General features: G+C 39.6%; 1 protein-coding gene across 2 annotated transcripts; it reads left to right on the top strand.

Annotated features, from left to right (window-relative positions):
- Window positions 1–101: 101 nt before the first annotated feature.
- LOC307252786 (interleukin-17 receptor D) lies at window positions 102–15,051 on the top strand. Of its 2 annotated transcripts, none has more exons than XM_080030576.1 (12): window positions 102–313; window positions 4,917–5,001; window positions 6,957–7,115; window positions 7,792–7,910; window positions 9,821–9,944; window positions 10,112–10,150; window positions 10,299–10,447; window positions 10,600–10,674; window positions 10,992–11,058; window positions 11,342–11,482; window positions 12,225–12,397; window positions 13,041–15,051. In XM_080030576.1, exons 1-12 carry the CDS (start codon window positions 200–202, stop codon window positions 13,590–13,592), a joined length of 1,797 nt encoding a protein of 598 aa, XP_079886702.1. In that variant the 5' UTR covers window positions 102–199; the 3' UTR covers window positions 13,593–15,051. The 2 variants fall into 2 exon arrangements, with proteins under 2 accessions (XP_079886702.1, XP_079886701.1); XM_080030575.1 differs by having other exon boundaries at window positions 11,339–11,482; window positions 13,041–15,050.
- Window positions 15,052–15,250: the final 199 nt, after the last annotated feature.

Genomic DNA, 15,250 nt, shown 5'->3' with positions numbered 1-15,250 from the left:
CACCACTCCCTTCATGGTCCTCCCTCCCGCCTCCTCCCTGTCACTCAAACTCACACACACACACACATATTCACACGCCTCTGAAGACATTTTAGGGTTGACTGATTTTAGGTTTCACACTTGGCCGTGGTTTTTTCCAGCCATATGATCCAGAGTGTGTATGTGTGTGTGTTGAGCATGTCTTGCTGGCGGTAGCAGCATGTGGAGGGCAGCTCTAGTTCTATCCCAGCTCTTGGCCCTCTGTGTGCTGGTCTGGGCTCAAGAGGAGGATGTGATGACCCCTCAGGACTGCAGCCTAGACTGTATACAACAGGTAAGCCTACATTTACTCAGGTGTGTGTGTGTGTAAGGTAAGCGCGACTGTGTTGTTGACACCATGTTGTATCTACATTCCTTGCTTCTTTTTTTGGGGGGGGATTTTTATGTAGTCAGACTCAAACTACTAAGACATTCCATCCAACCTGGAGTATACCACTGAGGTCCACTAGACAAACATGCTTTATGATATGTTTGTTTGGGCAGTTACAGCTGCTTAGCACTGACTCTCAGACAACTAACATGGACTTAAAGATGGAGTCATTCTCAGGGAACGCTTGGTAAAATAACTTTTAGTCAAAATCCGTGAGTATTTCCTCGATCTGCTTCCTGTCCATACTGTGTGTACGCTGAAAAAAAGACAGTATTTATACACAGCGTAGGCTCTGATAACAGGTATGTAAACAACAACAGATAGCAACATGCCCGTTGACAGAGCCTAGGCTTTGTATTAACACTCCAGCGCACACAGGTACTTACAGGAAGCAGAACGTAAGGAGGTATACTCTGTTTTTTTAACAAAAAGTGATTTTTTTTTAGAACACACGTTCTCCAGATTTGCTCAGTCCACCTTTAACGTTAAATATAGAACATTGTAATCTCCACGGGTTATTATTTTCTAGAACTGTAAAGACATTATGTTCATTTATGGTTTGACTGGCTGTCATCCTATGTCTTGTGCAACAAAAGTCTGCACACATTTCAATGCTTTATTTTCATCAAGATACGCTTGTTATTCCACAACATAAATCTCAGACTGTTTCCCTGTCGAACTCAGCAGCGTTGTGATGTTGAGATAATGGGACAATTAACAGATATATATTTATCATACATTAATGAAACAAAACAATAATTCGGGTGGAAAGTCATAACTTTATGTGTTTCTGGGATCTGGACCCCCTATGGAGTCTCAAGGTACATCTGTTTGGTCAGCAGCGAGCAGGTTTGGAAAGCAGACGAAAACTATTTCTGCTTTATTTTTGTTTGTTTTTTTTCTCTCAAAATGATTTATTTGCCATATACGTGACAATCAAAGCAACAGTTGTTGGCAATGACATATTTGAGTCTCATGCTCCCTCCATCAATGGAAAATAAATAATAAATAATAATAAAAGAAGATACAGGAGAAACACACTAGTGAAGAGAGCAACCTCTTACCTAAGTGAACACAAAAATGGTGCAAATAAATGGTTAGTTTAGAGACAAGGTGTTCTACTAGGACCAAAAAAGTAGATCACATTACCCCAGTTCTTAGGTCTTTACACTGGCTTCCTGTCACTCAAAGAATTGATTTTAAAATATCGATGATGGTCTACAAAGCCTTAAATGGTTTAGGGCCAAAATACATTACTGATCTGCTGATACGTTATGAGCCGCCCAGAGCCCTTAGGTCGTCTGGGACAGGTCTTTTAAAAGTCCCCAGAGCTAGGACTAAACAGGGAGAGGCGACATTCAGCGTTTATGCGCCCAATGTCTGGAACGGACTGCCAGAGAGTCTGAGGTCCGCTGAGACTCTCAGCTCTTTTAAATCGGGTCTCAAAACGTTCTTGTTTCCCTTTTAACCTGTAATTTTTTTTTTTTTTTTTTTTTTTTTTTTTTGGTAAAATGTTTTAATTCTTTTATTTAAATGTTGTATTTTTATCTATGTTTTAAATTTGTTCATTTTTTTTTTTTTTTTGTATTTGTATTCTTTATTTGATTTTAACCCTGTGAAGCACCTTGAGTGGCCCTGTGCCTGAAATGTGCTCTATAAATAAAATTGCCTTGCCTTGCCTTGCCTATAAAGAATAGATACTATGTGAAGTAAATGTAAATTAATTTGAATATTGTGGAATAGAACACTACATACTTTGTATTTTATTTAAATGTATTTTTCTTTTCTTTTTAGCAATAAATGATTATACTCCCTTGGATAACATCTTCCAACCCCTAAAACCCACATTAAGCAACACTTTATTTTGAATTGGTCACTGGTCACAAGTGAAAATAGTTAGGAACCACTGTCCTGGGAGATGGATAAACAGTAAAGTGAGGAAGAACTTTATATTAACATTGTTTACCGGAAAGTTTTTCTGGGTCACATTATTTAGCTCGTCACGCATGTTGTTTTTTAAAGCCTTTGTTTTTGCTTATGAATATTAATATAAAAGTCTCCCAGTGTCTCAGATTCAAAACAACTTTTTAACAGCATGTCTGTTTCGCAGATGGCCATTTTTATAAAAGCAATCAAAAAGAAAAATGAGACAAATGACAAGAAGTTCTACAAAAACACATTTAATAGGTACTGTAGCTCCAGGCATTACGGTATTTACACCATCAAAGGTTTGACCCCTAGCACACGCAGTTTTCAGCCTCAGTCACAGAGTTGTTTACGTTCATAAATGGAGAGGAACAGAACAGGAGATGAACATCTTCAGCTCAACTTCTCCTGTTCTCTATCAAAGTGTCCAGGGTTCCCATGGTCAGGACATTCCTAAAGAAACTAGGCCTGGAAGTACTTTTGGAATTACCGTAACTGACTGTTTTGGAAACATTTTGAATATACACAAGTGTTTAAAACATGTCCATATAAATTCCAAAACATGTCTAACCTTATGCAAAGTAGTTCCTTGAGTAACTGAAATGTGAAAGCCTTGCTTCTTTGCTTATCCACAACAATGCATGGGGAAGTACGTGTTTAATAAGTTATGTCTTTTAAATATTAAATATAACACATCATGGCTTAAGAGAAATGCAGGAAGAATCACATTTTTGAGCCGAATATTTGTGAAACGGGCTTTTTTAAAGTTTTGGAAATTGGGGAAGAAGTTCATGGGAAGGTTTGGTAAATGTAATGTGTGTTGTCATATTCAAACAAACAGGCACATGTGACTAGATGAAGGGACATTACTCAGTCATGTATGTGTCCTTCAAAAAGTGAAGTTATAAAAGCCGCATTGTGAGCGTGCCAGTTCACAGATGGAGCTGTGTGTGTGTTCTAAGCATGTTGAGAAGGTTCTTCTGATGTCAGCTTGCTTTGCGTGCAAGTAGGTATTTAGGCTACAAGGACTTTCTGATGGTAAAATTACCCAACCTGACAGTCTATTGTGCAGACCTACACACACACACACACACACACACACACACACACACACACACACACACACACACACACACACACACACACACACACACATACACACACACACACAGCCTGAGGCAGATGCAATGTTTCTTCCCCCTCTCGAAGTCTCCACCTGTTAGTCTAGTTACAGTATAAGTGAATTACAGTGAGAATGTGTAAGTCACAGGCACACACTTCACCACTGCTAACAATGGAAACAATATTTCCTCTTTAGAGCCGTTTGACAGACGTGTTTATGAAATTGCTCAATCCTAACAGTATTCCGATCCGATGAATCATGCCTTTTTTAATATGCATTCGTTTCAACTGGATCAGGTTTCTCATCTTAACAACAATGGTTTCAACACCAAATGACCCAATAGCAGCTGATACTGTGAATTGGATCCACGTGCCATCTAATGTGTTCAGAAGAAACAGAGCAGCCATGTTGTTTGAACCTGAAGCGATTGGGTCAATGATTTAAAGTCCCTATGACAGCGCTGTCAGAGCTGATAGAGGGTTTCAGCCATTGGCATTTAAAGTTAGTGCAGATGTTTTTTGAAATCGAACCCCATTCTTTGTGTCTGAACTCGGCTCATTATGCCATTCCTCTGAGGTTTCAAAGGAATTGTTCAAAATTGTTAGCTTTTTGCCTTACTCGCCAACTCAATACAAGGTGACAGAAACCGTTCCTGTAACTGTGCGTGCATTTTTTGATTTAGAAATTGGCAAAGGTCAGTCATCCGTGTAAGCTTAGCTCTGAAGGGTAGCCAGTCAAGAGATAAACTTTACAACACCACTCAACACTCCTGTGTGCTTGTTGGGACTTGCTTATTTAATATGTTATGTTGCACACTAAATATTTTAAAAAGAAAACATACTGTAAGGAAACAAGGAAGTGCCAGTGACTGTCATTTATGTATTTGATTCTAAAATAACATAACGTGTAAAAATATATAGCACAAGATTACATGGTGAATTAACAAGTCCCAACAAGCACACAGGAGCATTTAGTGATGTTGTAAAGTTTATCTTTTGACCTGCTCCCCTTGACTACCAGTGTTTGAGCTAAGCTAACCTGGATGAGCGACCCTTGCCCATTTCTAAATAAAAAATGCACGCACAATTACAAGAACTGTTTCTCTAGCCTTTTTTGTCTGTCGCCTGCGAGTGAGGCAAAAAGTTAAAAATATAAAATGTTAAACTATTAATTTTAAAACTTCATCCACCCCTCTCTTAAACATTTACAAAACGATTCAGTGTGTGTTCTTTCAAATCCTCGACAATTCTCCTTATACACAGTCCTGGAGTTGTTTTGATGATAAATACAATCTATTGAGATCCTGGTGTTTCTTTTATGAGTGTTTTTTTATCGTCCTTCCTACGTTAGGAGACCTTTATTCATCCAGACTGCTCACCTGATATGTAATACGGACACAATTTGCAAGATGCATAATGCTAAAAATCCAGTCTGATTGATTGCTTTTCCTCTTTACAGGGAAGAGCTGGATGTGAATACTGCAGAATAACCCGAGCTGATGTCAGGAGGGCTCTTGGTTTCAAATCCATCAGAGGGTTTGGAAGTAAGTCTCATTTAAGCAATATGATTATTATTATTTTATTATTATTATTATTATTGTTGTGCTTAAACGTCATTTGAGCACAACATGTATGCGGTCCGCAAGCATCACTGAAGTGCCAAAATGACGTTGAAGCACATCCTCGAGTGCAATATTACAATTATACGAAAACTACCAACAAAATCAAAATGTATTAATGTTTTAGGGAATTAACAGTCGTAATTAAATTGAGAATGTTTAACCAGTAGCTTATGGAGCCTAGCCTGGTGCTACAAGACCATCGTACTTCATTTAATTTGCACAGAAGGTCTGGAACTGCTCTATTTGGCAAACGTTCACTCACTTGGAGGCTGGTGTCTGTTGAAGTTTAAAACTATTGGATCTGCCCAGTGCCACTCTGGATCAGCCAACCAATCGCATAACGTTTGGTAGTGACGTATGTCATGAGCCGGCTTCTGACGGTGCGTTCCAGTTGTACTGGGAACTCGGAAATTTCCGACTTCAATACATATTGTAGTTTATGGATATACCGCTACCTGGCAACGGTAACTTGCCAGAGCCTAACGTTTAGTTATTTGGATGAGAAAGGTTGTAGGTGTCCATACTTTCCCGAGCAGATGCACTGGAACACAGACAGGTCGGAACTCGGAACTACCAAGTCGGACATTTCCGAGTTCAGAGTATAAAGGAACGCAGCATTCAACTGAAACTGGAGCGCGACTTCGACGTCATCGTTCTCAGCCACTCGCTCTGTTCGCTGATTGAACACTCAGAAATCTGTTCGAGCAGGAACCCACTAATACAACCCAGCCCCAGACTGACTACTGAAGGGAAAATGAAATGTGGGCGGAAGTAGGTAGGCGGGCGGAGCCAGGCTATATGGAGCCATGGAAATAGTTATAATCTTTAGAGCGGACTTAAAGGAGAAGTAAGTGATATGGTCCTTTTAGCTAACATCATGTCAGTGACTGCAGTTAAAAGTCCCCTCCCTCGTCCCTACGTCACCACCACTTAGACGCGCATCCGTCTTCATCAGATAGAGCAGCGAGTTATCCTTCACAGGCACAGAGACCCGCCTTCTTTATAGCGCTCTGTCTCCTGATTGGATAATAACGAACGGGATACTCAAAATTTGATCTGGCAATTTCTGCAAAGCTGAATGACTGGGAGACCTGTGTTATGAACTGTGCATACTGCTTAAGTGATTGATGTAGAAATATAGTGATTTAGTTAACCCATATATTAACAAAAAAATATCACTTACTTCTCCTTTAAGGTGTCCTGTCCTCCTGATTTTTGAGCACATTCTAAATGTCCTGTTGACCAATCAGATTGCTTGTTTTCCGAACTACTTGGTGTCTTACCTTACACATTGGCTGCACTAATTGCAGGAACATACCATACCTTTGGCGGCCATGATGTGTTGTTCCTTGTGTTCTCTCCAGAGATCTCTATCTCGCACCTCGTTAACTTGAAGCTTTTGTTTTTCCCATTGCACATGCCACGTTATTTGCACTTCATATTAGCACTTCAACACACGCTAGCCTCAAAGTAAATATACAGAAAGGGCAACCGCCGATTCACTGAGGGCATAACAAAACAAATGCCGGATGTACTAATGACAGTTGTAAATATTTGTCCAACTTCACAAACGGTCCAACATTTTGAGTACGACAGGATGGTAACACAATAAGAAGAGGTGAATGAACTGGGTACATGTTAGAGCTATCTATCTATCTATCTATCTATCTATCTATCTATCTATCTATCTATCTATCTATCTATCTATCTATCTATCTATCTATCTATCTATCTATCTATCTATCTATCTATCTATCTATCTATCTATCTATCTATCTATCTATCTATCTATCTATCTATCTATCTATCTATCTATCTATCTATCTATCTATCTATCTATCTATCTATCAATCAATCTACTCTATTGTGATCCTTAGGTTGTGTTCCGTGGCCATGTTTTGAGTTGCTAGGAAGGGAAGACCCTCAAATCTGTCAGCATTATGTCCACGCACCAAACGATGTGGAGGTTGAATATGTCCAGGAGCCCAACCCCACATCTGACACCATCGTTGTGTCCTGGAAGCCCAGTCACTATGGTATGTTGTTGATACACACTAAACATTCAAACTCATTTCTGTATGCACTTAGTATAAGGAAACAGGGAGAATTCATCTATAACTTTGTTGGTTTTTAGGAGCAGAGCCAGTTTTGAAAACTCAGATCATGTCAGACAAGAGTCACCTGCCCCGAAAGTCTTTTGTCTTATAGGCCCAAGGGTTTGACATCGACAACATGTATTTCAGACATGTTTTACTTGGTGGGAAACCTTAACGTCGCTACGAGATACTTTTTAAAATATTTCTGAAACCGTCTCATTTCCCCTCGGATGATCATTTAATTTCATTTCATTTAACTTTTATTTATCCTCGAGAGACCAATTGAGGGGTGACCCTCATTTTCAATGACGTCGAGTCATCATAAATGACATGTATCAGCACAAATGAGAAAATCAATGTAATGTATATTTTTATATAGTTTTTCTTAATGCCTGGTCAAAAGCATTAAGGAAAACTATATACAAAAACTGTTCTCCAAAGAACAACTGCTGGCATGGTAAAAACGCTTCCACTTGTGTCGAAAGGGGCCGCCAGATATTATATCCTCATTGCCAATTTAATATGAGATTTGTAGGTGTTCTATGGATTTGACTTTGTTTGTTTGTGTGTGTGTGTGTGTGTGTGTGTTTGTTTGTTTGTGTGTGTTATGCTGCAGGGATTGCCTTCTTGCGAGGCTTTCAGGTGTTCCTCCAGGCGCTTGGAGGTTCTAGTGTTGCCTGTCAGCTCTTTCTGTTCCACCGTAACCTCTCCCTCCCAGTGTCACACTCCCAGACGGTAGGCAGCAAGGACACACACACACACACACACACACACACACACACACACACACACACACACACACACACACACACACACACACACACACACACACACACAATCACATCCCCTCACTAGCATACTTTACACAGGAATGCTCACAGCTTATTGATCATGTGTGTGAGAACTCTGTAACTTTCAAACCCTTAGGAAAAACAGCCATAGCCTACAATGGACTGTGACAAACGCTGTCAAGGGGGGAGCCTGTTATTTACGGGCACATTTTTTTACCTGAAGGACCGCATAGCATGTTGTGCATTTTTATGTATTTCTCCACAGGCAAGATATGCAATATACTAGACTGTATGCTTCACTAACTGGTGAGGCAGGGGAAAACACACAAACATCCAAAAGGAAATAATTACAGGATACAGTGTTAAAGGTGCACTATGTAACTTTGGGTCTGTCAGAATAAACAAACTTTCCTCGTAGGAAAATGTAATTTAAACACTGTTTAAAGTTACAAATGTACCTTAAAAGTTGCTGTTTCACTGTTGTTATTTACGGAAGCAGGGCCTGCAGTTTGGTTTACAAACATATTCTAGTCCTACATTTGGTTCCAGGTCCTCACAATAATTTAGTTTTGATTTATGATGATTTACATAGATGAATTACATGTACAGGTTTTGGAAACTAACTGCAGCAGGCCCTGCAAATGTAAACAAATCCTCCTCCCATAAAACTACATAGTGTAGCTTTTAAGAAGGGGTATCCATAACAGAGTTTGGTGTACTGTGTGTGTGACTTTGTACTGTATGAATCGGTCAATATTAGACAAAAAATGTTTTTTACAGTTAAAAATGTTATTCATTAGATTAATGGCATCATTTTTGAGATAATCAATCAGAGATCACTCCATTTCAGCTTAAGCCTTAGTTTAATAACTACAGTGTTTTATTTAAAAAAATAAAATTCTTGCTCTACCTGTATGTGATATAGTCAATATCTGTCAGTTTCAAAAAAGAGATTACTTTTATTTTTAAGGCCCTTTTGGGGAAAATTACAATCCCTAAATTTGCATTTTTCACATCACCATTTTTAGATACATATATTTTTTGTCTTATATTTATTATGTATACAATTTTTTCAAGAGTTTTTATGATACAACTGTAGGAGCCCAGAAGGGTCAATACATCTGCATAAGCCACAACATGAATGCAAAACAGACAGAATACTGTATTACTGCTGTCAGGCCAGCCGTCTCTTGTTTTTCCTGGCCAAACAGGTCAAACCAGCCTCATCTGTATTTAAAAAAGTAACTTTTGGAAAGTTGCTTATTTAAACTGCCATTGTATTATTATTATTTTATTAATGGGACGTTGACAAATTGTTATATCTATGTGTTAAATTCGGCAAGTCTGACACAGTTTGAGACTTTATTATTTATAGCATGCGGGTTGCTTGTGTAGCCTACAATTATATTTTATATCCCATTCAGGTCAGACATCTGTAAAATAAAACTTTTCTGTTGAAAATATGAAAATATGACACTAGAAAGTTGTTCAGTTTGCCTGTTGGCTTGCCCTTAGCCATCTCTGTACATTTACCGTAAAGCTTGCAATACGGGTACACTTTAAATATAGGAGTGGCTGGCTTGACTGCTGTAATCTCCTGTCTTCTTCAAATTTTCGGCCCTTCTGTCAGCAATAAAAGTTCTACAGTTTAGGCAACCTGGACCAATAATAGAGTGGTACTGCTGCTCACTTCCGTTGTGACTTTTGAATTGGTGTTGTGGCTTTTGTTGTTGTGCTGTGGCTGTGTGTTGACCCTTCTGGGCCACCATACTTATCTCATCGTATCAGATTAAAGTGTGTAGTGTGTGCTTAAATCAAAGCAAGGTCATGACAGCCCCCTGTATTGTGCTGTAGGTGTACAAGTCAGACCCTTTCCCTGGCATCTCCCTGGGCTCCCAGTACGCTGTGTCAGTCATGGCTCTGCCGGTACCTGAGAAGTGGGAGAAGTTCACCCACAGCAAGATATTCTCCACACGCTGTAAGACACACTCAAGCACACACACACACACACACACACACACACACACACACACACACACACACACACACACACACACACACACACACACACACACACACACACACACACACACACACACACACACACACACAATGTATAGTAATATGCATTTTATGGTTTTGCAGCATGTGCAGAGAAGAACGGTCTCGAGCAGTGCAAAAAGGGTGAGCTAAATTGCTTTGACACTTTCTCAAATGTCCCCAATAAAGCCTCCCTGTGGTAGCCTACAAGAATGTCTTCAAATAATAAAAACATTCCTTCTTATGATCAGCTTTACATATGTCTGTCAATATTTCATGGTGTGGTGTGTAGACTGGTACCCCAAACATATTGAGGTCCTGCAGGAAGGGCCCGCCATCAATGTGACCTTTAACCTGGCTCCCCCTCACCTGGGCATCCACAGCTACTTCTCAGTGTGTTATGCAAAGGGCCTGAAGACATACACCGATATAACACCTGCTGTGAGTGCTTGTAACTTCTTCTGTACCTTCTTCTGTTTTTGTTTCATTCTGTGCATCAATACCTTGTTGTATATTTATTATTACTGAAGTATTGTATTAATGACATAATAATTTTTAACTCACCCGAACCCTTTTTTTATTTTTATTTTTAGAATTCTTCCAAAAACAAAACTCACCACAGCTATCAGCTGAATGATCTTCAGGAAGGAACCAACTACACCTGTGAGGTAAAGTAAAAAGAGATAAACTATACATTGCATTATACCTATCTATATAAATACATATTCTAGCTTTTCAAGCAAAATACATTGTTCGGTGAATAAAAACCGCATGTGCTATGCTAATCTATATTCCACATCTTATGGAGTTATCTAAATTCCCTCAGTCTGCTGGGTAATAATAACCCTCTGGATGCAAATATGTTCGCTATATGAACATTATAAGGTCTAATGTCTGTGTTGTGTTTATCATTAAATGTGGGTTTATCCAATTTCAATTAAGGATCGAAAATGAACTTTGATGCTCAACATTTCTTGTGTGACAGATTGCGGCTAACGAAATGGACGCAGTGAGGAAAACATTCGATGTTCAGGTCATGCACGTTCAAAAAGGTAGAGGAGGTCCCAATGCACTGTAATGCAAACCTTGTAATGCAAAATGTGTTTGATTAACTTATCAGAAATTTGGTTTAGATAAGGCAGGCTCTATGATTTGGTTCTCCTGACGCTAATTATTATCGAGCTTAAATGACAAATATCTTTCATTTGGATTGATAAATATGCCTATCATGCAATTAACTCCGCAAATAACATAGAAGGATTTTGTGGATTTGGGTTTACATGGGCTTTAACTAATGAATTGTCCTGTAAACCCAACTGCCCCTGTCCTCAGAAGACACGTCTCCCTCTGCCAGTGTGTCCTGGGCTCTGCTGCTTCCACTCTGCCTGGCTGTGCTAGCCATACTGGGGGTGACTGTAGCTGCTCTCATCACACGGACCACCACACCACAGATGAAGAAAGATAACATGACAGCAGGTGCAGAGACAAACCAAATACACTGTGTCCAATACACTGTTTTCATTTAACACAAGCTCATTTAAGACAAGACACTGCACTGTGAATAGGGTCAACTTTGTAACTTATAGATATGACACTTTGCCAGTTGATTACTTACTTGAAAACAATTGTTGGATAAAGAGTTCAAATCTTTATTCAATGTTTACAACATACTGGTGTCCAAAGTTTTTACACAGCAGATTTTGGATACAGTTTTTATGTACTTTTTTTTTTTTAAATGTATGAATCAAAAAATACTATAGGCCTTATTATATTATAGGCCTCAGTTTTTTTTCTCTCTAAGAAGAAAATGTTTCATAAATCAGACCATTATCAACACATGAACAAATCCTTCTGTAATGTCCTTCAGAATAGTGCAAAGAGTGATTATGGAAAGTGTAGATGATGTAAGTGCTTAAGACGTTTGGGTATTGATGAAAAACAAATTGTAGGTCGTATGAGAAATATACAGATGCCAACAGTCAAGGTTTAGTCAAATAAACACCTACATTTACATTTTGGACCTTTTATAAAAAATATAGACATTTTATGGATGCAAAATACACCAAAAATCCCCAAATTGACCAGTGCCTGCCGTGTCTCACCGTAATACATGGTAAATGTTGCTGATTTTACACCACCTGACAGTGAACACCTCTTTGCCAGTAGCAGTAGCATCATGGGAACTAGAACCATCTTTTTCTTTTCTTCATTTCTTCAGATATTCTCAAGGTGGATCAAGAGAGTGAGGCTCAGATGGAAGTGATGGCGTTGCCCGGAAACAGGCGGACCCCTCCTCGCCTTCTGATTTGCTACAGCAGCAACGATGGCCCCGCCCACGTCAAAGCCGTCATGCAGTTAGCGGCCTTCATCCAAAGGCACATGGCCACACAGGTATACTTTGGACAGGACACTTCACGGCTCTAATGCATTTTGGGTTCTGTATTATTAACACTCTTGAAGAAGGTCAAACAAGACCCAAATGTTGGTTCTTTAAAGGTGCACTGTGTAACTTTGAGTGTGTCTGAGATGTGAACATTTTTCTAAGGTATATTCTCATAAATGGATAAACAAACTTTCCTCACAGTACAATTGGACCCCTGGACCACTGTTTGATGTCAGAAAGCTTCCTGGAAGTTTTCTGTTTAGCCACAGTTTGGTTTACAGACATATTCTAGTCTTACGTTTGGTTCCAGGTGTCTCAAAATAATTTAGTTTTGATTTATGACGATATAATTTTTCAATTCTTAGAATTACATGTAGAGTATACATGTTTTGTGAACTAACTGATGGCTCTGGAAATGTAAACAAATCCCCCTTATCCTGAAACTGCATAGTGCACCTTTAAATCCACAATGAAAATAAAATGTATTTGCCACAAACCCTGCATTTACATTAATGCATGCCTAATAATAATATATTAGTAGAACAGTCACTTTTTGTTATTAGGCCAACTTGTTGTTGACACTATTTTCTCTCTCTCTCTCTCTCCCTCTCTCTCTCTCTCTCTCTCTCTCTTTTCCCTTCCCCTTCCCAGGTGTGCCTGGACCTGTGGGACTCTCTGAGCGTGTGCGAGGAAGGCCCCATGGCGTGGCACTGCCGGCAGATTCGCCACAGTGACTTCATCCTGGTGATGTGTTCAGCGGGTCTCAACCAGAGAAGCACAACACCTCCTCCACTGCCCCAGAAAGAGGAAGAGGAAGAGGGGGAAGAAGAAGAAGCAGATGAAGGGCAGGGCTTTGTACCCAACAACACATTCAGCTCTGATGCGGCCGTGCAGCTGATCGGAGAGGAGGTGGGCCGGGCCAAAACCAGCGGTCAGGATCTGTCCAAATACATGGCGGCAATTTTTGACTATTCTGAAGAGACGGACATCCCCACAGAGCTGAGGCTTGTGTCTCACTACAGGCTGCCTGCGGACCTGCCTCTGCTCTTCTCCCACCTCCATGGAGTGGCCCTGCACCGGCCGGGGGCTTACCTGAAGATAGAGCTCCTCTCTGGGGAAGCCTTCGCCAAGTCACCGGCCTCGGCAGCTCTGCAGTGGGCTATCTATGAAGCAGGGATGGCAATGAGGGAAAACAATAAGTGATCACTGATGATCACTCATCCATGGACTAAAAAGACTCAAATGAATTCCTTAAATGTTCACTATGCAGTTTCAGAGGAGGGGGATTTGTATACATGTGCAGAGCCTGCAGTTAGTTCATAAAACATATTTGTCACATGCATAGAACGACCACGGGCTGGAATCAAACCCGGGTCCGCTGCTGGCCGAGGCCCATGGGGGGACGCCCTACCAACTGAGCTAAGGGCGCCCCCGTTGAATATGTATTTAAACCAAACTGTGGGGCCCTGCTGCTGTAAACAACAACAGTGAAACAGTAACTTTTCAGGAAGCTTTCTAACTTCAAACAGTGTTCCAGGGATCCAATGTTCCTATGAGGAAAGTTTGTTTATTCAGCTATGAGATGTGCACTTCTCTGACACAGCCAAAGTTAGGCTACATAGTGCACCTTTAATATAAGGCCTGACTCAAACAGAGAAAGCTTGGTCTAAAGATAATACATTCACAAACGGGATGATTCCACATCAGCAGCAGCACCTCCTCCAATGTGAATGCTTGCTGCACATGGAGCCACACATGCTGCTTCTATTAAATGACTTTTCTTATGCATATACTCATTCTTTATTATTATTATTATTAACTTTTTTAGTATATTTTCTTTTCACTGACGCCTTATTATGCCTTTCTATTTGTGTTCATATCTTATATGGCTTTCTTTCTTTGCAGCTTTAAGCACGGTTTATTTCTTCTCAATTTTTATCTCATTCATAGTAGTGTCAAGTACATACATTTTATTTGTCCATTTTAATGTTAATCACTCGCTGCATTTACTTTTTCTCATTGTAAACCACTTACAGCTTAGAGCTGTATGTCTTTTATGAACGTTGCTATACAAATAAAGATTATTATTATACTAATGTATATAAAATAGGTGTTCACATGTTAGATGTGTGTGTACAAGAAGGATTTATAAAAAGAACACACAGTTGTGTGTGTAACGTCAATAAAAGCTTATGTTTAAAGTACAGAGCATATTTTTATTTCTTTCAATGTCATGTAAAAATGCTTATTGAACCTTTCGTTGCTAATATACATATTGCAGCCCAGCCTATACAAAAACACAAATTGTCTCTTATACTTGAGCTATTGAAGTTCTTCTGTGATATTGTATTCATGCATGTTTATATTGTAGATGTGCATATCTCATATGCATAGGAATGGATTAATCATATTATTGTTATGCTGATGTGAGGCTAGCCTACATGTAGATATGCCTAAATTATTATTGTGAGTTATTTTGCATTTTGTAAATTATACCCATCCTTTCATGCATAAAAAAAAACAAGAGTCACTGGCTCAAATATATAATTGCTATAGGATGCATCCTTGGCATTTTGTATGATTCTGTTGAGAGGGTAAGATGCTGATGATGCTGTAGGCTACGTTACCAGGCTGGAGGAAACCCCCCTATCTTTGTACATCTAAAATAGCTTTAGTGTTCACCTTAATGTGTTCATCTGAATAAAAGTTGTCCTGTACTTGGATTGTTTAGTTAATTCTAAAATGTCCTGCATTATAGGCTAATGCTGCCTTCATGTGCATCTCGGAAACGTTGTACTTCATACACTTCCCACTTGTGCCGAGCGAGTAGCCCAGCAGCCGTCTGAGCAGTCATCGCTGAG

The sequence above is a fragment of the Ammodytes marinus genome, assembly GCF_949987685.1.
Source record: "Ammodytes marinus genome assembly, chromosome: 7".
NCBI classification, from domain to species: Eukaryota; Metazoa; Chordata; class Actinopteri; order Uranoscopiformes; family Ammodytidae; genus Ammodytes; species Ammodytes marinus.
The sequence above is the reverse complement of the archived record's forward strand: the minus strand, read 5'-3'. Positions and strand labels throughout refer to the sequence as shown.